This window comes from Tachyglossus aculeatus, chromosome 22 (genome assembly GCF_015852505.1).
Source record: "Tachyglossus aculeatus isolate mTacAcu1 chromosome 22, mTacAcu1.pri, whole genome shotgun sequence".
Taxonomy (NCBI): Eukaryota; Metazoa; Chordata; class Mammalia; order Monotremata; family Tachyglossidae; genus Tachyglossus; species Tachyglossus aculeatus.
The window spans coordinates 13,203,967-13,227,950 of NC_052087.1; the positions used below are offsets into that span (position 1 = coordinate 13,203,967).

At 38.4% G+C, this 23,984-nt stretch overlaps 1 protein-coding gene across 3 annotated transcripts in view; it reads right to left on the minus strand.

Annotated features, from left to right (window-relative positions):
* LUZP2 (leucine zipper protein 2) overlaps positions 1–23,984 on the minus strand; it is a 356,281-nt gene that overhangs the window by 9,428 nt on the left and 322,869 nt on the right. For all 3 annotated transcript variants that reach the window (XM_038765103.1, XM_038765101.1, XM_038765102.1), the window contains one exon: positions 10,627–10,719. In XM_038765103.1, coding sequence (XP_038621031.1) covers positions 10,627–10,719 — 93 coding nt within the window. The remainder of the gene's footprint in view (positions 1–10,626; positions 10,720–23,984) is intronic.

The window sequence follows — 23,984 nt, forward strand, 5'->3', positions numbered from 1 at the left end:
CAGTTCTATTGGCTGATTGCCTAGGAAACCTTTATTTCGGATGGCTACTCTTCTGCATTTTTCTGACAATGATGTGCCCATTTTAAAGGATTGGAATCTTCTGAATCATTCAGCACACAAGCTGTGTTATATCTTGTTTCAGTGAAGGATTTTCGGTAACTGTTTTCTCTTTACAAATTGGGTTGTGTCGCTCAATCTGTTCTGCAGAGTATAAAAGAATGTTATATGTTTTCAGGACCCTCCCTCCTCATTACAAATCAAAAGAGCACAGAACTCCACATCTCCACATCTTCCAAACCCTCCTGAAATGACAGATCCTTTAAGAGTCCTGCTGTGATTCATTTCCCCTCTCCCACGGTTATATCCACCCCAACTTCTGAGCTCTGGTAAACTCACAACCTCTCATAACAATTAGTGCCTATTTTATGTACCCTACGAGTTCATTTTTTTCTTATTCACACTCTTGCTCATGCCTTCCCCTCTATTCAGATGCCCTTTCCCCAAACATCTGGTGATCTACCACTCTTCCCATCTTCAAAACACTTTGGAAATCACAACTGCTCCTTGTCACCTATCTTGATTGATGAAATTTTATATCTTCCAAATTTCACTTCAGCCCTTCCACGCACCTAAAGATTCAAATATTTTCAATTGCCCCCAAGGTACTAGCTTAAATTATTACACCATCATACCTCTAATTTTTTTGTGTCAGACTCTCCTGCTAGACTGTAAGCTACTTGAGGACATGGTTAATCAGATAACCATTTATCTGATGTATATACCTATACATGCCTCTAAACATATGTCCTTCCTATTTGAAGAAGCCACCAGTGGTGGTGAACATCACCTGTGAGCATATGTGTAGCTGAAAAGGACAATGAAGGACCCACAAACCTTCCCACAAAGTGTCACGGAAAAAACTGTCTTGTTTAAAATTCTTACACTTTAATGTTTGCAGTGCCAACATGCAAATAAGGGGTGCTGATTCGCAACTCATTTCTAGTGCCTTTCTTTTGATTGAAAAGAACCACTCCTTTTTCTATTGCTGCACACCATGCAAGCCTATCCTCCGCAATTTAATTCTTATTTTCAGCTGGGATGCAGCATTTTCTGAGGCTTTGTTTCATCGTATCCTTAAAGTGTGTCTTCTTCCCCACTTCCTCTTTTAACTCTATGTTGCTATGGCATTTTGTGATTGGTTTTAAGGGATTAGTCTGGATACAACAGGGCCATGAGGTGTCATTTTGAGAGTGCGAATTTGATCCAGGCAGAGGGCAGGAGCATAAGGCAAATGAAGCAAATCTATCCCTTACAAGTTATGTAGGTTATTTCCTGGAACAGGTTATCTCTCTGAAGATAATTCTCTAAAACAGGGGTATGGAAATAATCAAATTAATATTCATAGGTATTTTAAGTATTTTTTTTCATTATAACCATGTCTTGGTTCTCATTATCAATCTGAAGTAAGAATCATTTTTATCTAGAAAATGAAAATGTCTGGTACCCTATTTCACTTCCTCCACATGAATGATATCAAATGAAATAATTACACTTTTGAAAGAATGTATAGAGTGCTAATATGCTTATCTCTACTGCAAGGATGATTATCTAAAGCAACTCATTTATCTTGATAGGGAAAACAAAAATGACCAAAGAATAACATGCAATCAAAGACTAGGTCCAGCAACAGAAAGTACTTTCATCATCCTGCTAAGTCACCATGCAACTTGATTAACGAAGTTTCTGAACAGAAAAGCTTTACAGATGAAACATGCAGAGTGATAAGGAAAAATCCTGCAGCTAGAATATGCAAACCCAGTTGGTACATTATACAAAAGAATTAGGGAGTGCTGTGGGGCTGGGAGTAGAATAAGCATCAAAGTATGAAAGATATACTGATCCAAGTGCATAGGTGAAACAGGGAGGGTGAGGAGGGCAGGGAAATGATCATTCAGGGAAGGCTTTGTGAAGGAGATGTGATTTTGGATGAAATATGATAGAAAGTACCAGGTCCCTCCACCTTGACAAAACCAATGACAGAGAAGGATTTCAGCTTAGTGTCAGTCTCCCCCACTAGACTCCTTGTGAGAAGGGATCATGCCTACTAACTCTTCTGTACTATACTTTCCCAAATGAAGGTACAGTGTGGCTCAGTGGAAAGAGCCTGGGCTTTGGAGTCAGAGGTCATGGGTTCTAACCCTCCCCTGCCACTTGTCAGCTGGGTGCCTTTGGGCCAGTCACTTAACTTCTCTGTGCCTCAATTCCCTCATCTGTAAAATGGGGATTGAGACTGTGAATCCCCCGTGGGACAACCTGATCTCCTTGTAACCTTCCCAGCGCTTAGAAGAGTGCTTGGCACATAGTAAGTGCTTTATAAATGCTACTGAGAAGCACCGTGGCTCAGTGGAAAGAGCCCGGGCTTGGGAGCCAGAGGTCATGGGTTCAAATCCCAGCTCCGCCACTTGTCAGCTGTGTGACTTTGGGCAAGTCACTTAACTTCTCTGGGCCTCAGTTACCTCATCTGTAAAATGAGGATGAAGACTGTGAGCCCTATGTGGGACAATCTGATTACCTTGTATCCTCCCGAGCACTAAGAACAGTGATTTGCACATAGTAAGCACTTAACAAATGCCATTATTATTATTATTATTACCCAATAAGAACTCAATAAATAACAGTGAATAATCAATTAATTGATTATTAAGGAAAAGGAAAAGATGGAGGAGGGTAGTGGGTCAAGGAAAAAGTCCCTCAGCCATTTGGGAACACAATACTTGGGCCACAACTCTGAAGAGGTACAAAGCAGTGATAGGAGGAATCTGAAATGTGATCCTGAATGGTCAGAACACCTAGAAGGTTTGGGGACCAGAAGTAGAAGCAGCATGGCATAGTGAAGGGTGGATCATGCACAGGCCTGTGAGTCAGAAAGTCATGGGTTCTAATCCTGCCTCACCACTTGTCTGCTTTGTAACTTTGGGCAAGTCACTTCATTTCTCCGTGCCTCAGTTACCTTATCTGTAAAATGGGGGCTGAGACTGTGACTCCCACTTGGGACAGGGACTGTGTGGAACCTCAATTGCTTGTATCCACCCCACTGCCAGGCACATAATAAGTGCTTAACAAATACCAGAATTATTATTATTAAGTTAGGGCACCAGAGAAAGCTTCTGACATGGATTCTGAAGATCCTAAGACAAGGATTCAGTGGGAAGGGGAGGGTGAAACAGGATCCCTGGACACCCAGATAGAAAAACCTCCAATGGTTGCCCATACACCTCCACAACAAACAGAAATCTCTTTCCATTGGCTTTAAAGCACTCAAACTGCTCTCCCCCTTCCACCTTACCTCACTGATTTCCTACTACAATCCAGCCTGTACATTTCACTCCTCTAATGACAACCTACTCATTTTACCTTGATCTCATCTCTCTTGTCCTTTGCCCAAGTTCTCCCTCTGGATCACAACTCCTCTAAGAGACTTTCCCTAACTAAACCGTCATTTCCCCCACTCTCTCTCACTTCTACATTGCCCAAGTCCTTGGATATGAATCCTTTAAACACTTGGTATTCACCTCACTCTCAGACCCACAGCATTTATGTACATATCCACAATTTAATATCTTTCTCCCCCTCAAGACTAAACTCCCTGTGGGCAGGGAATGTGTCTACCAACCTGTTGAACTGTACTCTCCAAGTATTTAGTACAGTGATCTACCACAGTAAGTGCTCAATATATACTATTGGTTGATTGATTGAGTGAGTGAGGGGGAGGAACCAGAAAACTGTACACCAGGATGTCCGGGAGAAAGTACTATAGGTCTGGGAAATGGAGATAAAGTGTTAGAGAAGGAACAAGGGTGGCATGAATTGTAATTCAGTCCTATTTGTTACCTGATTAATGGGTGAATAATATTGCAAGATATCTTTTAAACACCCAATTCAATCTCTAACTTCAGTGTCTGTAGGTGCATGGATGTTCTGGGTTCCTGGGAGATGACTTTGCCTGGGAAGCTGAGGGAGAAGCGAAAAAGTCTTTCTTCTCTGGGATCGCTTTAGCAAGTCTTGAGAGGGGAGACTATGGGTAGATTCCAAACACCCCCATGCTTCAGAGGAATACTGTGTTGAAAGACAAAGGGTGATGATTGGCAGCCCTTCCCAGACTGAGCCCCCTTTTTCCTCTCCTCCTCCCCATCCCCCCCCCCACCTCCCACCCCTTCCCACAGCACTTGTATATATTTGTATAGATTTATTACTCTATTTATTTTACTTGTACATATTTACTATTCTATTTATTTTGGTAATGATGTGCATATAGCTGTAATTCTATTTGTCCTCTCGATTTTGACACCTGTCTACATGTTTTGTTTTGTTGTCTGTCTTCCCCTTCTAGACTGTGAGCCCATTGTTGGGTAGGGACCATCTCTATATGTTGCCGATTTATACTTCCCAAGTGCTTAGTACAGTGCTCTGCACATGGTAAGCACTCAACAAATACAATTGGATGAAATGAATGAATGAGTGAAGAAATGGTGTTCTCTAGGCAGAATTCCAATCCTATCCACCCCAAAAAGGGAAAAACTGGAGGGATTTAGGACCCATAAGGGCTCCTGGCACTCTTAAATGATGACACAAGGGTTGTTTCTGCCATGTTTTCGGGGTTAGATTTCCTGGAAAATTTCTTCTGGGAAGTTCAAGAAGGTAAATGGGTCTCTCTTTGTCCTTATCCCAGGGTGAAGTAGTGTCTTCTGACTACTAGCTGGGTTATAAAAGATGATGGATTTGGGGTTACATAGATGTGATCAATATACCCATATTTATCAAAGAAACACCTACCCATATTTCTCAAAGAAAGCTCTGCTGAGGTATTATATCAATTAATCAATGGTATTTATTGACTACTTACTATGTGCAGAGCACAGTTCTAAGAATTTGAGAGAGTACAAGAGAAATTAGCAGACACATTCCCTGCCCATAATGAGCTTGTAGCCAACATAATATTTGGAACTCCATGGTAAAAATCTTGCCTGTGGACTGTGCAGTATGGTAATCAAAAAGTAACATGACTGAAATTAAATAATGCAGCTCAGTGCCCAGGGCTGCCAATCCCATGTGAAATGACATATTAAGCAGTTTTAGAGTTAGTTTGCTTCTTTGAGACAACCCACACATACAGTTCAGGATAAAAGATCTTGTTGGACCCTATGCCAGAATAAAATCAAATGGATACTTGTTTAACTCTCCAGTTACCTTAAGTTGTGCAGATCCAACCATTATACATCAGTTACAGATTGTAGCTAAATCATGCTATTTACTTGTCCTGGAGCATGGAAATGCAATGATGATGAAGGAACATGATTTAGCTGACACTTCAGGAACATTCAGAATTCACTCCACCAGCAAAGCATAAAACTGGCGTGACTTGAACAGCAACTTACCTTTGTCAACTTTATATCATACTCACCCTGAATTCAAGATTTAAAGTTCAGATAAAATGGATGTTTCCGATACAGATCTACTGAAATTGCACGGTTTTTAGGTTTCAAATCATTGGCAGTATGACTTGACAGTATCTTGCCATTAACAAAGAGTGTGTTTGGTTTCACCCCCCCAGCCCTGGTGGATGCTTTTTCTTCCATCCTCTGATTATGATTCAACTTGGCAGGAGAAACACCTCTCCTGTCAGTCAATATGCCTTTTAAAGTACCCTTCTCCTCCAGTAACACCTTTTCTCTTGCTCTTTTTCTGGCTGTTTCCAACATAATTTTCAAACATTTTTAAATGCTCCACATTCAGGGAAGGGTCTTGAAGACTTTTATTTCAAAACAACTTCTTTCATTGATTCTTAATTTTCCAAATGAACAATTAAAGAAAATACAGTTTTTATCCCACTCTTTTAAAGACACAGACCATTTTTGAATTAATAACTTGATCCAATGCACTGCTCTCTAAAATAATGCTAAACTCTCTCGTCACTCAAATTTTTTTCTGCACTTCCATCACCTTCAACAAAAGTCAAATCAAGCACTTGAACAATTAATTTTTGTTTGAGCCTTTTCAAAGTATTTTTCTGCTTCTCCTACTTGCTCTAAATCTGTTACTGGTATTTGTCACACTGAAATCTGGTGTAATTGAGCTAATTTAGCCTCTCATTCCCCTTCAACTACATTTGAAGAACATGGAATTATAAAATCAAGTTTGATACTAAGCAACTTGGAGTGATATTTGCAACAGTTTCAAATGTATGACACTTTTTTTATCAATTTGAAGTGGTTGAGAGTAGAATTAAAGCAGTGTGGCAAAGCAGAAGTTGGCTTACTAGTTAATAGCACAAGACTGGGAGTCAGGAGGCCTGAGTTCCGATCCTGGTGATTTCTCTTGCCTAGCATGTGACTTTGGGCAAGTATCTTAACCTTTCTATGCCTGTTTTTCTCATCTGAAAAGCAATGTGGGTATTTGATAGAAATTCCCCTAGAAACTGTAAATATATACAAACTCAATGTTTGTAAGAGAATAATGATTTCATCAATTCCTACAAAATCTACCTTTGCCTTCTGCATACTGTTGCCTTTTCTTCCACTATTGACTTTTATCATGGCCTTTTGCTATCTCGAGTCTGTGCCTTGCTACTGAGTAAATTATTTCTGGTCATGGTAAGATAAGCATGGGTAACCACAAAATTTAACAGAAAGGGCTCCATGTTAATCAGAACCATTTTTTAGGAAGAAGCTTGCTATTCTCTCAGCACATTAACAGAACTTAACTATTCACTAACTGGACTTCAGGTGTCTGAAAATATAAGAAAGCCCATTTACTTTCAGCATTAAGTTTTAATCCCCAAGTGAAATTCAAAATGAAATGTCCACTTTCTTTCATCCTTATTCTGCTATTAAGCAATATCTTGCATAAGTCAGAGGAAAATGGGAGAGACTGCCCTTCACTTTTTGATAGCAACATAATTATTTCAACAAAATAGCTGCGAAGAAATAGTCATTTGAAAATTCCCAAATAGAAAATAGCATGTTTTTAAGCTGTTGATAATGCATTTATTTCCATTTTCTAAGACCTCTAAAAAAGAACTAAAAAAATTAAATTAGCTCCGCTGATAGCAGAGGGGAAATCATGTTGAAACCAAGACATGTTTTAAATGAAGGTGAACTATGGCTGAGAAGTGGAATATCACACCATCCTATTCCCTAGAAAACATCAATCAATAAATCAGCTGTATTTATTGAGCACTTACTGTGTGCAGAGCATTGTACTAAGTGCTTGGGAGAATTCAATATAATGGTGTTGGTAGATACATTCCCTGTCCACCAGTACCTACCAACTCTGTTGTGTTGTACTCTTCTAAGCACTTAAAACAGTGATTTGCATGCAATAAGCACTCAATAAATATCATCAATTGATTGAACCATCAATTCATCCATGCATCTTCTGCACACATGAGACCAGAAGACAATGTTTGGCGAGAGAGCAAAGGATGCATGGGAAATGAACATCTAGTGCTAATGTGGATGAGAAGCCCCAATAAAGGAAACTGGAAAGAACTGTGAAATGTGCAAACTAACCTAACAAAAAGCCAGACATATAAATCAGAGAGGGGTACAAATGGGCAAGTAGAAAGTGGAATGAGTGACCACTTTTTAGAATCTTTATAACAGTCCTAATGCCACTCAAGATGCACCATGCAAATAAGCATTATTTTCTCCAACCCCACAGACAATATGACTATAATATAGAATAGATAGATGCATCTTCATAATAAATAGAAATTAATTTCAATGGGAGAATATTATCCAGTTAGATTGCATAATTTTGTAAAACTGTCACAATTACTTTGCATTTTGAGTCCACTGGATCTAATGTTTTTCACTCCAAGTGTCAAGATTACTTCATTTTCAGCATTAATAGCAGACAATTTAAATTAAGTTAATTGCTGCTACTTGTCACAAACCAAAAAAATTACAAATTTTATTAAACAGATAGATATTAGATACTTGTGATCAAGCTTTCTCTGTATTCATTAGTGAGAATGAAGTTAAAAATAGCTATGTTACCAAATATGCATTGTCACTATACATAAATATTGATGTAGAATTTCATTATTTTCTTCTCAACCTACAGAAATGATAAGCTGTTATGCCTTTAAGTAAAACTTTTTTTATATTTTCTTTCATATGTGCTTAGCCAAAGCCCAAAAGATTGAATAAAATTTATCTATGCAATATTCTTAAATGAAAGCATTTCTGAGTTTTCAACAAGAATATTGCTATTCTTGAAATTAGAGCTATGGGCATGAAACTATTCTGAATTATCTACAGTCAAGAAAGTGGGTACATATATTGTGTATGTATTGAGTTCACATTACTGAAGAATTGGTGTTAGGGAACAAAAGTGAATTTATCTGATAGCTTTTCAATAATATCATTTTATTCTATGGGATACCATAAACTTGTTGTAGGCAGGGAACATGTGTAGCAACTGTTATATTGTTATATTATACTCCCTCAATTGCATAGTGTTTTCTGCATACAGTAAGTGATCAATAAATACAATTGACAGCTTGATGTGGACATTATGCTACCCTGGTAATAACAATGTCGCACAATTCAATAGAGTCTAAATTTTCAAGATTAGTAAAATTATACTGTAAGAAGGAAAATATTACAGAACACTATTTTCCCCAACCCAGGGAGATAGTAGGATATAATAATAATAATAATAAAAATGATGGCATTTATTAAGCACTTACTATGTGCAAAGCACTGTTCTAAGTGCTGGGGAGGTTACAAGGCCATCAGATTGTCCCACCGGGGGCTCACAGTCTTTATCCCCATTTTACAGATGAGGTAACTGAGGCACAGAGATGTTAAGTGACTTGCCCAGAGTCACACAGCTGAAAATTGGCAGTAAGGATTTGAACCCATGACCTCTGACTCCAAAGCCTGTGCTCTTTCCACCGCGCCATGCTGTTCTCTAATTTGAGGGGCATCTGGAAGAAGCAAAACACAAAGTGATAACATACAGCTCCCTATTCCAGACAGAATAGAAACTGAAATGATAAGGATTTTACTCTATATAAGTCAAGTGCCTCGGGTAGTACCTAAAACAGATTTCCAAACCCTTGAGAGGAATCCCAGCTCCACCAACTGTCAGCTGTGTGACTTCGGGCAAGTCACTTAACTTCTCTGAGCCTCAGTTACCTCATCTGTAAAATGGGGATTAAGACTGTGAGCCCCCCCGGGACAATCTGACCACCTTATAACCTCCCCAGCACTCAGAACAGTGCTTTGCACATAGTAAGTGCTTAATAAATGCCATTAAAAAAAATCTAATAGTCAACTTATTTAAACACAACTCCGGGAGTGCATACATGTCTCTAGAAATCCCTCTGTTATTGCCTCAAAAGTCATATATTTTTTCTAGAGACTCTGGGGTTGTGTGTGTGTGTGTGTGTGTGTGTGTGTGTGTGTGTGTGTGTGTGTGTGTGTGTGTGTGTGTACACGCAAGCACGTGTGTGCTCTGGTACACACGTCCAAGTTTCCCTGATGTTTTTTAGAGAAGAGAAAATGATCTTTTGTGGCTGTAACCACATCCTATAGGTGTTTCAGAATTCACCTCACATAACCTTTTGCAATTTCATATTCAGCCCCATCATTGCCCTGTGATGCCTCTTTCATCATCAAACACATTTGTATGTGATGCTATCTTGATTGTTTATTAAGGAACTGCGATCTCTGTTTACTCACTCTCACTTAAAATTCTATGCCCTGAAGGTTTCAAACTTTGAAAGTTGCCTTCCACTCCAACTAAGTGTGCACCAACAAAAAATTTCTTCTTAGTTTTCTCACAAGTTCCTTTTGATTCCTTTGGTGCTCTTTCTGATATATTTTAGCAGATGGTATATACTGATTTTAATGCTACTCTGCACAGAATTCATACTTAAAATCTGATGGGATGATGATGATGATGATGATAATGACAATCTTAACGTTGATATGGTTGGAGCAGATGATGATAAATTAAAACTTGTTTTCTAACTTGTAAACTTATCTTTTCTATTTTGTGGATCTTTCTGAATTCTCAAAACTAACTGAAGAGTGGTGTTTTTTCACAGGTCAGAAAACTCTAGCTTTGTCTTGTTTGTGAATGTGAATTCAGAGTGAGCACAAATAACATTCTCACATCATCGTATCAATTCAAACATATCCCAGGGCTCTCTACTTTCAAAAAACAATCTGTACACAGCTGGTACCTACTCACTGTTGGGAATATTATATACCCGTATTTTAATTCTCACAGTATTTCAGCAGCTATCCAGCCAAAGCTGTGGGAATAAGTAGATTGCCAACTTGTTAATCATTAAATCACTTCTCTTCCTTGGGTTTCTTTCCCAATAGCTTTAGAAATACTGTTAACTTATCCTTCAAGGAAACATCAATAGCCTTTGATCCAAGTAGTATTTGTTTTCCAGATCCTGGAATAAAAAGCTTAGAGTTAAAAAGGATATGTGTGCTTATATTGTTACACAGGCTTCATTATTCAAAAAAAGAGTACTGAATGATTTTCTCCCTGCTTCAACATTCAATAACATTAAGATCTGAATCTTAGGTAAGTTAATCTTACATCTTGAGAATCACACTTGTGGGTAGTTGGATTTTCCTCCTTTGTTGTTTCCTCTTCAAGGGTCCCTTTGTTTTCTGAGGCACTTTGCTGAGGCTAAAAAGAAAACCAGAAAGAACTCCAATGAGAGCTATAAGTGAGCCTATACCTTTGCACTCTTAAAGATAATACACATGATCTAATAGTTTAAATGTTTCCGTATTCAAAGAAATAACAGCACTAGCTATCCTCTTTAACAAACATCTTGACCCCACAAGATCCCCAATTCCAAAAAGGATCAACAAATTCCCTCTTCTGCAGAGCAGAAGTCCAATATGAGGATATTTAGAGTAGATAATGGATGTTTACTAGCCAGAATCCCAGGAATATTTGTCTGGAGACTAACACAATTTAGACCACTTGGTTAATAGATGAGGCGGCAAGATTTGTGGCAGATCATAGCTCATCCTTGGAGGACTTTGCAGATAAATGGGTCATAGTTCAAAATGACAATAATTCTTCAGGAAACCATCTGTTTAATGACTTCTGTGTTGTGTGGCCTTAGGCAAACTGCAAAGAAAAGGAGGAGAACAGTGTCTGGAAGAGGATTACAATAGATTTGAGTATGTAAAATTTGTCAAGGCAGAAGTCACTGATGATGTGAGAGCAGACAGTCTCAGTGTAGTGTAGATAGTGGAAACTAGATTGTAGAGGGTCAAGAAAGGACATGAAGGGGATGTAGTGGAGGCAGTGGATATATGCACCCTTCCAGGAGTTTGGACAGCAATAGGGACAAGAGACGAAGCAATAGTATAGAATTGCAGGCATTACCTTTCCACATTCTACTTCGGAAAAAGTTAATTTGTTAGTTGCTTGGAAAGATGAGAAAGGATTACATTTTTTTTTTGCTGAAGCTACTGATCCACAAAAAGTAAACTTCTTAAAATTCTACCAGCTGTTATTTACTGATTAAAGGAATACTTCTGTCAAGACATGAAAATTGAGGACCTTTAAAGGGCCATTTTTAAGGAGCATTGTTTCTATTTTTTTCTAAGCAGAGACTCCTGAGTACTGTCACTGAATCAAAGAGTAGAGTCTGTTTTTCTAAAATGAGTGTTTACCTGAATAAATAGGGTTGGAAAAGGATGATTTCAGAGGAAGGCATTAAATTCTTGAGCTCTTTGTGGGCAAGGAAATAGAATATTACCTACACTATTGCATTATCCTCTCTCAATTACTTATAGTACAATGATGAGAAGCAGTGAGGCTTAGTGGAAAGAGCACTGGTCATAGGTTCTAATTCTGGCTTCGCCATTTTTCTGCTGTGTGACATTGGGCAAGCCACTTAACTTATGTGTGCCTGAGTTACTTCATCTGTAAAATGGGGATTAAGATTTTGAGCCCCATGTGGGACAACCTGATTATCTTGTATCTACCCCAGCACTTAGAACAATACTTGGCACATAGTAAGTACTTAATAAATACTATCATCATCATCATCTGCACATAAACAGTGCTCAATAAATACCAAATGGATCACTTAAGTGCTTAGAACAGTGCTTTGAGCACAGTAAGTATCCAGTAAATATGATTGAATGAATGAATTGATTAGCATTTCTTTAGAATCAACTTTTTGGCTAATTTCCAATATTTTGAAAACTTGCATACTCATTTCAAATAATGTAATAGAGCATTTGATAAATAAGATTTTTTTTCCCAGTTCTCATTCTTACATTTCCCTTGTAGGAGGATAGAGACTGTATATCTGTTTTAGGGAATAAGGTACATTCAGATTTAAGATTTTAGGTGGATAAACTAAAGAAAAACCTTGTTACTCAATAAACATGTATGCAAGAGATTCCTGCATATTTGTGAATGTCAATATCTAGTGAAGAGTGATATGTTTAACCTGAATGTTTATGTGATAAATCCTCATTTTGAAAAGCCCAGGTAATAATAGCAGAGGTTTTTCTGAATCAAGCCTCGTCTGTGCTGTTTTTGAATGTTCCAGCTCTCAGTGTGATGACATCTTTGTGCCCCATGTTAGTCAGTGCTTAGCACAGTGCCTGGCACAGAGTAAATGCTTAACAAATACCATCATTTTTATTACCAGACTAGGGGCTTGGGTGGCCTTACAGCAGTATCTAGGATTCAGGGTTGCTGGGGAAAGTATAGTTGTCATGAGGACATAAGCATTCAGGGCTTCTGATTAGCCCTAATAGAGCCTGGGAATCTAGCAGATTCAGGAACTCAATCATGAAAAATGGTCAATAATACAATGATACCGGGAAAAAAGCCATCGAGTTTGTGCAATACATATGTATATGGATTCTGGGATACATTTCTCAACTTGACATTAATGTTACCCTTGCATGCCTACTTCTCCATAATTAAATTGGAATACATTTCGATGGGCTGCCTTCCCTAGAAAGGCAGACACCAAAATAGTAATCAATAATAGATTAGTCTATATAAAGAAGGAGAAAGATAACAAAAGGTTAAATGAGGGTTCATCATTTGATTCATAACCCAAATCCTCCAGAGAACCTGGAAAGTAAGAGTATTTGCCATACATTTAAACTCCATCAGGAATCTCATAGAACTGGAGAAACGGTGTATCTTAGTGGAAAGAGCATGGGCCTGGGTGTCAGAGGACCTGGGTTCTAATCCTGGTTCTGCCACTTGTCTGCTGTGTGACGTTGGGCAAGTCAGTTAACTTCTTTGTGTTTCAGTTTCCTCATCTGTAAGATGGGGACTGAATGTCTGTTCTCCCCTTGTGGGACAGGGACTGTGTCCAACCTTATTCATTTGTATCTACACAAGCACTTAGTATAGTATTTGCCTAACTAGTACCATTACCCAAAAATAAAATCCGGGTCTCTTTCTGAAACCCCAAGGTGATTTGTGTATTCAGAAATCAGTGGCTGAGAACTAAAACCTAAACTCTCTTATTTTATAAGGATGATTTGTGTTGTTGCTGAAATTATAACAACAATGCTGCAAGATTTAGCTCATTGCCGATACATCTCATAGTGAATATTCACCTTATAATTACTCTATTCCAAAGCATTTTCACACAGAGATCCATTTTCCAAGTTGAACCTATCAGTCAATAGTAGTTACAAAATACCTGTCTCAAGAACTTTATAATCTATCAGGAGAGACAGACAGCAAGAAGGAAGCAATAAAATAGAAATGGATGTTAAGTACAACAGGAGGATTTAAGAACCTAATGAGCGGCAGTTATAGGTGGAAGTAGGGTCTGGAGAAGAGAGATTCTACATGGAAGGCCTCCTGGAGATGTCATTACATAAAGGCCTTGAAGATAGAGTGAGTAGTGGTCTGCTCGATGTGAAAAGGGAGGGAGGTTGAGGGGAGAGTGTAAGCAAGAGGTTGATGGTGAGAGTTGGGAATCACAGTAAGTACATTGGCATAAGAAAGATGGCGTGAGAAGAACAAACCATGCTAGCAGTGGTCTAAGAGAGAATTGAGAATAAGTAAGGGAGAGAGCTGATTTAGTTCTTCAAAGCCAACGTCCAGGGTTTGCTCCTATGCAGAGGGGCATTGACTACCATTTAGAGGATTTGAAGGGGAGGGGAAATGTATAAAGCATGATATTTTGAGGTAAATGATTCAGGCAGCAGAGTGAAATATGGACTGGAATGGGGATCTGCAGGTAGGACTGCGAGGAAGCTGATACAGTTGGGAAATGACAAGTGTTTGCAGCAAAATGATGGTAGGTTGGATGGAAGGAACGACCAGATTCTGGAGATATTTGAAAGGAAATCAAGGTCCTTTTCAAAAAGTTAAGTATACAGAATTTTCTGCATAAACATTTCCCCACTCCTCAAAAACTTCCAGTGATTACCTATCCACCTCCACATCAAACAGAAACTCCTTTCTATCGGTTTTAAATCAACTTGCCCTCTCCTATCTCACCTTGCTACTCTCCTACTGCAACCCCTCCTGCACACTTCACTCCTCTAATGCTAACCTTCTCCCTGCACCTTGATCTCATCTATCTCACCACCAATCTCTCACCCATGCCCTCCCTCTGGTCTGGAATGCCTTTGCTTTGTATATCCGACGGACAATTACTCTAACCACTTTCAAAGCCTTATTGAAGACACATTTCCTCTGACAGGCTTTCCCTGACTAAGCCCTCCTTTCCTATTCTTCCACTCCATTCTGCGTTGACTTGACTTGCTTCCTTTACTCATCCCCCCTCCCAATCCCACAGGACTTATGTACATATCTATAATTGTATTTATTTATATAAATGACTGCCTTCCCCTTCTAGACTGTAAACTCTCTGTGGGCAGGGAATGTAGGTGTTATATTATTATAGTGTACTCTCCCAAGTACTTAGTACAGTGTTCTGCACACAGTAAGTGCTCAATAAATAGGATTGAATGAATGAATGAATTTAGAGAATAGGATCAATAATAAACCAATCATGTGGAATTGAAGTGTACTGACTAAAGTGTTTGAAAGATGTGTGAAAGTTTTTTCACTAATTACTACAATACCCATAAAAGTTTAACAATGCAATATTAATATATGTATATGTTTCTCAATAACTTTCATTTTTAGTGAACACATTTTAGACTTCTGAATTATAAAATTTCCAGAATCTACCTTCTCATATGCTTGTATTTCAACGAGCTGCACATACACTCAGGTGGTGTTTGTATTACAGAATATTTTCTGGTTGGATTAGGTTTTATTTGGAAGGGCAAATTATACAAATTCAAGAATGTGATGTGTGGTTTTGTGTAAGTGATTACATATCAGGTAGGCACTGCAAGGGATCACCTAGTTCATTACTGAACTAAATCATCAAGGGATACAGGTGTATAAACTTTTCTTTAAAAACTCTATTGAGGGATATTCCACAACCTCCCTAACCACATAATTATTTATTTCCACTGTGCTCTTTGCAATGCTTGCCAAGTCAATCAAAACCTGCTGAATATTGCTAGTCCCAAACATAAAATAGACTGCCTCACCTGGGTCTGGCCAGTGGTGACTACAAAGAGGGTGATTTTTTTTCTGATATTTGTTAATAATAATAATAATGATAATAATGGCATTTGTTAAGCACTTACAACGTGCAAAGCACTGTTCTAAGCGCTGGGGGGAATACAAGGTGATCAGGTTGTCCCATGGGGGGCTCACAGTCTTAAACCCCATTTTACAGATCAGGTAACTGAGGCTTAGAGAAGTTAAGTGACTTGGCCCAAGTCACACAGCAGACGTGTCGCGGAGCTGGGATTTGAACCCATGACCTCTGGCTCCCAAGCCCGTTCTCTTTCCACTGAGTCACACTGCTTCTCTAAGCACTTACTCTGTGCCATGTACTGTACTAAGCACTAGAGTAGATACCACCTAGTCAGGTTGGACACAGTCCACGTACCAAATGGGGCTCACAGTCTTAATTCTCATTTTACAGATGAGGTAAACAGGCACAGAGAAGCTGAGTGATTTGCCCAAGGTCACACAGCAGACAAGTGGCAGAGCCAAGATTAGAATTTAGGTCCTTCCGAGTCTCAGGTCTGTGCTTTATCAGTAGGCCACACTGTTCTCTTTGGATCTACTATTTTCATTTTTCTATCCATCTACATACAGTTATTCTTTATATTCAAAGAAGATGCCACTAACGTTGAAGTTCAGCTATGAGTGTCTGTGTGCCTGAATTTACCAATGCAAGGCCTATAATCCTGGCCACATTATGCACACCTTAATTATTTACCTATATGCATTGAAGGATATCAGTTTTTAAGGCACTGCCCCTTTTGAAGGAATTTTGTAAGAAATATTGCATATGGGTGAATAGACTTCTTTAATTCTAAGTGAAATTTAGTAGAGGACATTGAATAGACAAAAATGAAGGGACTTGAAAGAACATAGTACTGGGCAAAATAATGAAAGACTTTCATTTAAAGAATAATAAACTGTTATGTAGCTTTTTTGGAATAGTAAGGAATAGACAATAGAGACATTTGATAAGCCATTAGAATGTCCCCAAGGGAAATGAATGACTGGAAATAGTCTAATAAATCACATAGGCTCACTTAGTTCTGAAAAATAAATATCCACAAGAGTTTAAATTATACTTAGGGGGAATATTTATTGCGAGGACTTTGTGGAGGAAGAGATAGTTTTTATGGGTGATTGTGTTGAATCCAACTGAGGTGCTTGTTAACAGCATCAACCTTCCATTGTCACAAATTTCCACACTGAAAGAGTTATTTTTATAATGTAACAAAAGAAAAGGTGATTTTATAAACCGTAATACAATCAAGATACATGTTGCTGTATCACGGAGTACTTCCTTTGGTTAGGGAGAATGATGCTATTAACTCAAAGCTTCATAATTGGGTTTCCAGAATTCAAAGATAAAACTGCTGATATGCAGGAAAATAACCAGTCAAAGTTGACTAATGATATATGTGACTCTTCTACTCTCTGGGAACTTTTATTTCACTATGGAGACTAAAGGTTTCCTCACAAGTATAATGAACCTTGGTGAAAGAACTGGACTCATTTATCCTCCTCTTTCCTTCTAAAACAGATTACCAGCATACACTCTCTCTCATTTCTTCTGAAAAGATGGTTAGATGTGAGCCAAATAATTTCTTTTTCAAGTAAATACTGAAGTTAAATTGTTTATGTGTTTATTCATGCGTTAATATGTTAGGAGCCAATTACTGCGAAAGAAGTTATATAAGTACCTAGGTAGTAAAGTCAAATGCTGAAAACCTGCGTAGAGGTCTGGTTCAAGTTCTCTTCAAATTATCATGCATATACCTAACTTTATTGACAAGAGGCAGTGCTGTTTTAGCCTTTCTAAATTAATTATAGAAATCCTTCAGACATAGATTTGTCTCATTCTTCCAGGGTCAGACTACCAGATTTCAGATTACATTTGGAATCTGTTTGATACAGACATGGATTGGGTCTCCATATGTTCTGAGTAGATTCCAGCCTGAATAGGTTCTGAAAATGAGCAATAGTAGAGGAGGGCTGGTGTAAGGGAGGTTTGCCACATTAGACAGGACAGTCTCAATCCTGGAACACTAAACAATCCAGCTACCGGGATTCAACTCAACAGTCGTTATTCAGAAATAATGCCCATTCTGAATGATATTTACTTTGTATATTTGCGATGAATAGTTCCACTGGCCTGCACAATTAGGAGAGGGAGGAGGAAGCCAGAAGAGTCACTCCATGGTGTCCTGACCCTGAGGTAAGTGTAGGGATTTAGCTGAGCCATTCAGAGAGAAGGTTTGTGGAGAAAGTAGAGAGGCCGGGTTGGAGGAAGACGACTTTCAGGTTAGTGAGCTGCAGTGGGAGAGCAGGTTATGCGAAGAGCTCATGCTATAGATGATGGTGATGATGGTATTTGTTAAGCGTTTATTATGTGCGAAGCACTGTTATAGATGCTGGGCAGATACAGGCCTCAGGGAGGGATCAGAGAGGATCCTAGGGGTTTGGAGTCTAGTGGCTAGGACTCCAGAGGAATGAGGCTCCTGCCTCTAAGGGAGAGAAGAATGTGAAGCCGACAGGGAAATACAGAGTAGATCTAGGGAAAAGCGGTTTGAACTGGATTTGTTTTCATTTCTTTCCCTGTTAAGAACTTATTAAATATCATTAAGATCTCAGATCTTAATGCCTGCCTGCAGTAGGGGCCAGAAGAAAAGCTCTAGGAGCCGTGGAGACATATGGAGCTGTGGGTTTGGAAGGAAACATTTTCTCCTTGGGTTTCCTGCATCCAGCCCCAAAGGTGGGGTGGTAGGCTAGTCCCAGATGACCTCTACCCCTTGGGGGAAATGCCTAGGTTTCAGCCATACAGTAGTGGAAGCAATAGGTGTGCAGAGACTTGGGGAATACTGAAGATGCCCCCAAAACCTTCATTAGAAGAACATGATAACGGGAGGGCTTTATGTCCTATTGGAGGCTATCCAGGGTCTCCATGCTCCTAAATCAATTCCTGGGACTCTTTTGGACAACATTTAGAACTGGAAACTCCTGATAACATGACAGTGTTAGCACAGTTCTCAGTATTAAAAGACACAGATGAACTGAAAGCTGAAAAGGAGCAGGCTTCATTTAGATTAAACAATATTCTTTTAGAAATCCCTAGAAACAAACAGTGTATGTGTGATTGTGTGTGTGTGTGCATGTTTGTGTGTGTGTCTGGATATATGTGTTTTTGTACAGAGATTCTGTGTCCCTAAAATCAGGCAAATCCCTGAGACTTCTCTAATTATCTTTATCATACAATCAAATCTATATTCCTATGAGTGTCTATGAGTTGCTATAAGTATAATTTCTACAATACGAAAATGATCGTAGTATTTTGCTAACCACTTATTATGTGTCAAGCATTATACTGACCACTGGCATAGACCACAGCCTCTGCCCTACATTGGGTTAACAATCTAAAAAACAGAGGGAGAACACATATTTAATCTCCATTTTACAGAAGAAGAAACCGCAGCACAGAGAAGCCAAGTGAATTTTTTAAGCTTACAAAGCAGGTAAATGACAAAGCCAGGATTAGAATCTAGGTCTCCTGACTCACAGTCAATGTGCTGTTTCCAATATTCATTCCATCGTATTTATTGAGTGCTTACTGTGGGCAGAGAACTGTAGTAAGCAGAAAGTACAAATCGGCAACAGAGAGACAATTTCTACCCAACAATGGGAGACCTCACTGCTTCTAAGAACAAAGCAGCATTAGAGCTGGAAGGTTAATTTTCCTTCCTCTTTATGTATTTTTTTCTCCTACCTTCATGTCACTTCTCTGTTACAGCCTAGAGAGTGGGATCTTCTGCACTAATGCTGTTCCCTTGCCCGATGTTTCTTGGGTAAAATAGTTGAAATGTTACAGTGTGCATGAAGCCATTATTCTGTGAGTTTCCCAGGGGCAAGGTCCATGCATAATTCTCACTCTTTCCCATTGGTTAGTAGTGTGCTCTATATACAGGAGCACTTAATAAATACAATTACTGCTACTACTACCTTCACCACAGGAAAGGATGCAATAATGTGGGGGTAGTCCTGACTATGAAAGGCATTAGAAGCCCTCCTTGGACTCAAAGAAACATAAACATTTACTTTTTAAAGCTAATCTAAAAATTGTCATTTTCCTCAGACACTGACAACCCCTACTTTCTAAAGTGAATTTTCTAATTTTCCAGGAAGGCAGGGGTTATGTTCTCAATGAACCCTGTGTCAATTAAAACTTCTACTTATGATACTTAAATCTTGGCCTATAATTTTCCAAGCTTACATAGTTTGTGGGTGGTAGAACCAGGACTAGAACTCAGGCATCCTTACTCCCTGTTCCATGTTCATCCCCCAAATCCTGCTGTTGCCAATGTTTCCATTATTCTCTTAAGAACATTTCTGTGTACATTATAAACCACTTTTTTTGGACTAACATTTTATTTCAGGATTGCTGAGCAGTATTCTAGAAATGACTTTATAGTAGTGGTTGTTATTTTAGTTATTAAAACCATTTAATTTTTAAAGAGTGATTTTCTGACTATACGTGCTATGACTTCTCAAACTCATGTTTACAATAAATTGTATTTACAAACAGTGCTCTGCCCAAAGTAAGTACTCAATAAATACCACTGTTTGATTTGCATTATCCCTAGCCTCCTTTTTTCTTTCTTGTCCCTCTACCTCACTCTCTTCTTCCATGCTTTGCCATCTTTCAATTCCATTAATATCAGATTTGATATCTAAAATTAAGTAATACAGCTTAACCTTAAAAAATTCACCAAGTTTAAAAAAAAATTGGTGTTCATTTGCAAATTACTATCCCCTGCAGTAACAGTCTGAATAACATTCTTAGGCAAAAGTTTCCAAAATAGTAACTCAAGTTTTATTCCCTGAGGCAGCCTTTGTTAATTGATTGTTAATATTTAACTGCAAAGTAAAATTGATGTAAGGAAATATTATTATTCTTTTACCACTGCTAAAAAGTCCATAGTATTTCTAGAATAATAGTGTTGCAAGCAAGGTGGAAAAGCAGTAATATTCACTTTATTTTTTTAACATTAAAATTAAATGAGAGCTACAGGGTGTTTTTATGTATTTTGATTTTGTCTGCCTGAGCTAAATACTGTCACAAATGTGAAATCAGGAGGCATAAAATTAGCTGGGCATTTCAGTGGGCATCCCTGTGTGAAATTAAGGATCAGGAATGTCAGATATCCTCAAAGCAATTCAAGTTGCAAAAAGTTAAGACAGAAAATCATAAAATACCAGGATAACTTCTTCAGTATCGTATTGTTAAATAATGAATTTTTAATGGCATTTGTTAAATATTTACTATGTGCCAGGTACTGTAAGCCCAGGGGTAGATTCAGGCTAACGGGATTGGATACAATTGTACAAATGAGGTAACTGAGGCACAGAGAAGTTAAGTGACATGTCCAAGGTCACACAGTAAGTGCTCAATAAATACTATTTATTTATTATTAATAATAAATATAATAAGATCAGTAGCAGAGAAGCAGCATGGCCGAATGGAAATGAATCAATGATATTTATTGAACATTTACTGTGTGCAGAGCACTGTAATAAGAGCTTGTTAACAGACTTGTTAGACCTGCTCCTGAAAAGAGTTCAATACTAGGAGTTGGAAGACCTGGGTTCTAATTCCGGCTCTGCCCTTTGCCTTCTGTGAGACCTTTAGCAATTCATTTAAATTCTCTAAGCCTGTTTCCTCAGCCGTAAAATGAGGATTAAATATCTGTGAGCCAGATGTAGGATAGGGAGTGTGTCTAATCTGATTGTATTGCCTCTAAAACTGGGCACAGTTCTTGTCAATTTGCAGTTAATAAGGATCATCATTATCATTAATATTATAATCAAAAGACTGGAATTTCAGGCTACTCAGGCAAGGATTACAAACAGACCCAGCAGAACTGCCGCAGTTTTTTACAACGTTTTAAATATTCTGCAATGTGTTGCAACCACATCAGCTTCTCCCTGCTTTGTTTCATGAATTCATTCATTCATTAAGTCAGTCAGTCATATTTATTGAGTGCTTACTGTGTGCAGAGCATTGTACTAAGTGCCTGGGGAAGTACAATATAATAATAAACAGACACATTCTCTACCAGCAGGATAGGACAGGGGAGTGTACCGTGTCTTTGCCAATTGATGTGGTCAGTGCTCTGAGCTAAGAGAAGCAACTCTGTTCAGCTACAATTCTAGGGCCTCTGGGCACCATGGGATAGGGAACATTTCTGTTCTTGACATTGGGCTGATGCACTATAGCTGTTTTTTTGGGCACTGAAGGAGTGTAGATTGTTGTAAAATATTTCACTTACTTGCTGTAAGCATACGAATTTTGCATTGTTTATGTTTCAACATGACCATTATCATTGAACATAGATGTAACTCCCTCCTTAATAATAATAATCTTAGTATTTGTTAAGCGCTTACTACGTGCCGGGCACTGTAGTAAGCATGGGGCGGATACAAGCAAATTGAGGTAGACACAAACCCTGTCCCATGTAGGGCTAATAGTCTCAATCCCATTTCACAGATGAAGTAACTGAGGCACAGAGAAGTGAGGTGATTTGCCCAAGATCACACAACGGACAAGTAGTGGAGTCAGGATTAGCGTTCAAATACCATCAGCTTTCAAAGAAGTGACCAGATATTTGTATGTATGTGATAAAAAAATCTCCCTCGCCAGTGAGGAAAGCACTGTGGTAACTACTGCCTTTCATACTGCCACCAATAGTCCCAGTTCCCCAGATTCTCCAGGCACTGAGGATAAAAGCTGCTCCCACATTCTCTCAGACTCCTCCATCCCACCATAACTTCGAGGCCATTTTGTTTATTTGTTTGTGTTCCATTCTAATGTTTCATCACTTCTAATATGTCTGTCTACAATTCCTTCTCCCATCTTTAACTTTTACATCGTGGATCCACCAAGAAACACAGATCATGTTTAATTTTCACCCATGTATCCTCTCCCAGCACTCAGTACAGTGCTCTGCACATAGTAAACAATACATATGATTACTACTATTGTATGAGTGAATTCAATTTGGTAGGTTATAATCCACAAGGTTAATCGATCCTTTCAGTAAAAGGAAACAACAGCTCCTTCAGTATCATTTGGGAGTCTCTAGTGAATAAGATCTCCACATATTTTTAAGAAGAAATATAACCCCATAAAGGTTTAATTGTGCATGTTGCTCCATGGTTTCTTTTAAACCACTGAATGAAAAGAGAAATGATTTTGTCAAACATTATTAAAACACTGGGAAAATGCAGATTTCCATTGAGATTTCTTGATCTGCATACGTGTGGATTACTTCAAAAACGTTTGGGCACTGAATAATCAAATACAAATATATAACTCAAGGTCAACTTAGCTTTGAATTTAATTGCTAGTGACATTTATGAAGTGATCTGAATAACCTCTAAAGATCTCTTTCTGTATGATTTAATAACATCTATGGCATAGTTCAAATTAAATGTTATTACATCCATTGAATGTGTCCTAGTTCCTTTTCCTGATTTTCTGGAACATAAATGAATAGGCTGACTACCAATCAATCATATTTACTGAGAGCTTGTTGAGTACAGAGGACTGAACTAAGAGTTCAGTAGTTCAACAGAGTCGGTAGACATGTTTCCTACCCACAAAATCCATGTATCTATATACTACACATGATAAACTATGTGTTTCCTATATTATTATATAAACTTTAAATAGTCTATCAGCATGGCCTAGTGGATAGAACATGGGTCTGGGAATCCAGAAGGACATGGGTTCCAATCCTGACTCTGCAGCTTGTCTGCTGTGGGACCTTGGGCAAGTCACTCTGTGCCTCAGTTACCTCACCTGTAAAATGGGGATTTAAGACTGTGAACCTCATGTGAGACATGGACTGGGTCCAACCTGACTAGCCTGTATTTACCCCAGTGTTTGGTATAGTGCCCAGCACATGATAAGCGCTTAGCAAATATCATTAAAAAAAATTAAATGAAACAGGAAAAGCCAAGAAAAATACCAAGGGATAATTTGACTATAGGAAAATTCTTGAACTTGAATACTGATGGTATTTTTCTTGAGATGGTTGTTAGGTCTGAACTCCCTTAGAAATTCAGAAGCCACCATATAGCTTATGGATAAAATGTCATACTGACAAGCCCGTGGAATACTCTATCTGTGTAAACTTGGAAATTCCTTCCTTATCTTGTCACAGAGGACAGTATTAAAATACTATTACATATAATCTTGGCTCCCACTTCACTTTAAGTTCTGTTTTTACTACTTATTTGTTATACATCATAGCGATTGACAAATGGAAGGAGATACCTCACTTAAAAACCATTGA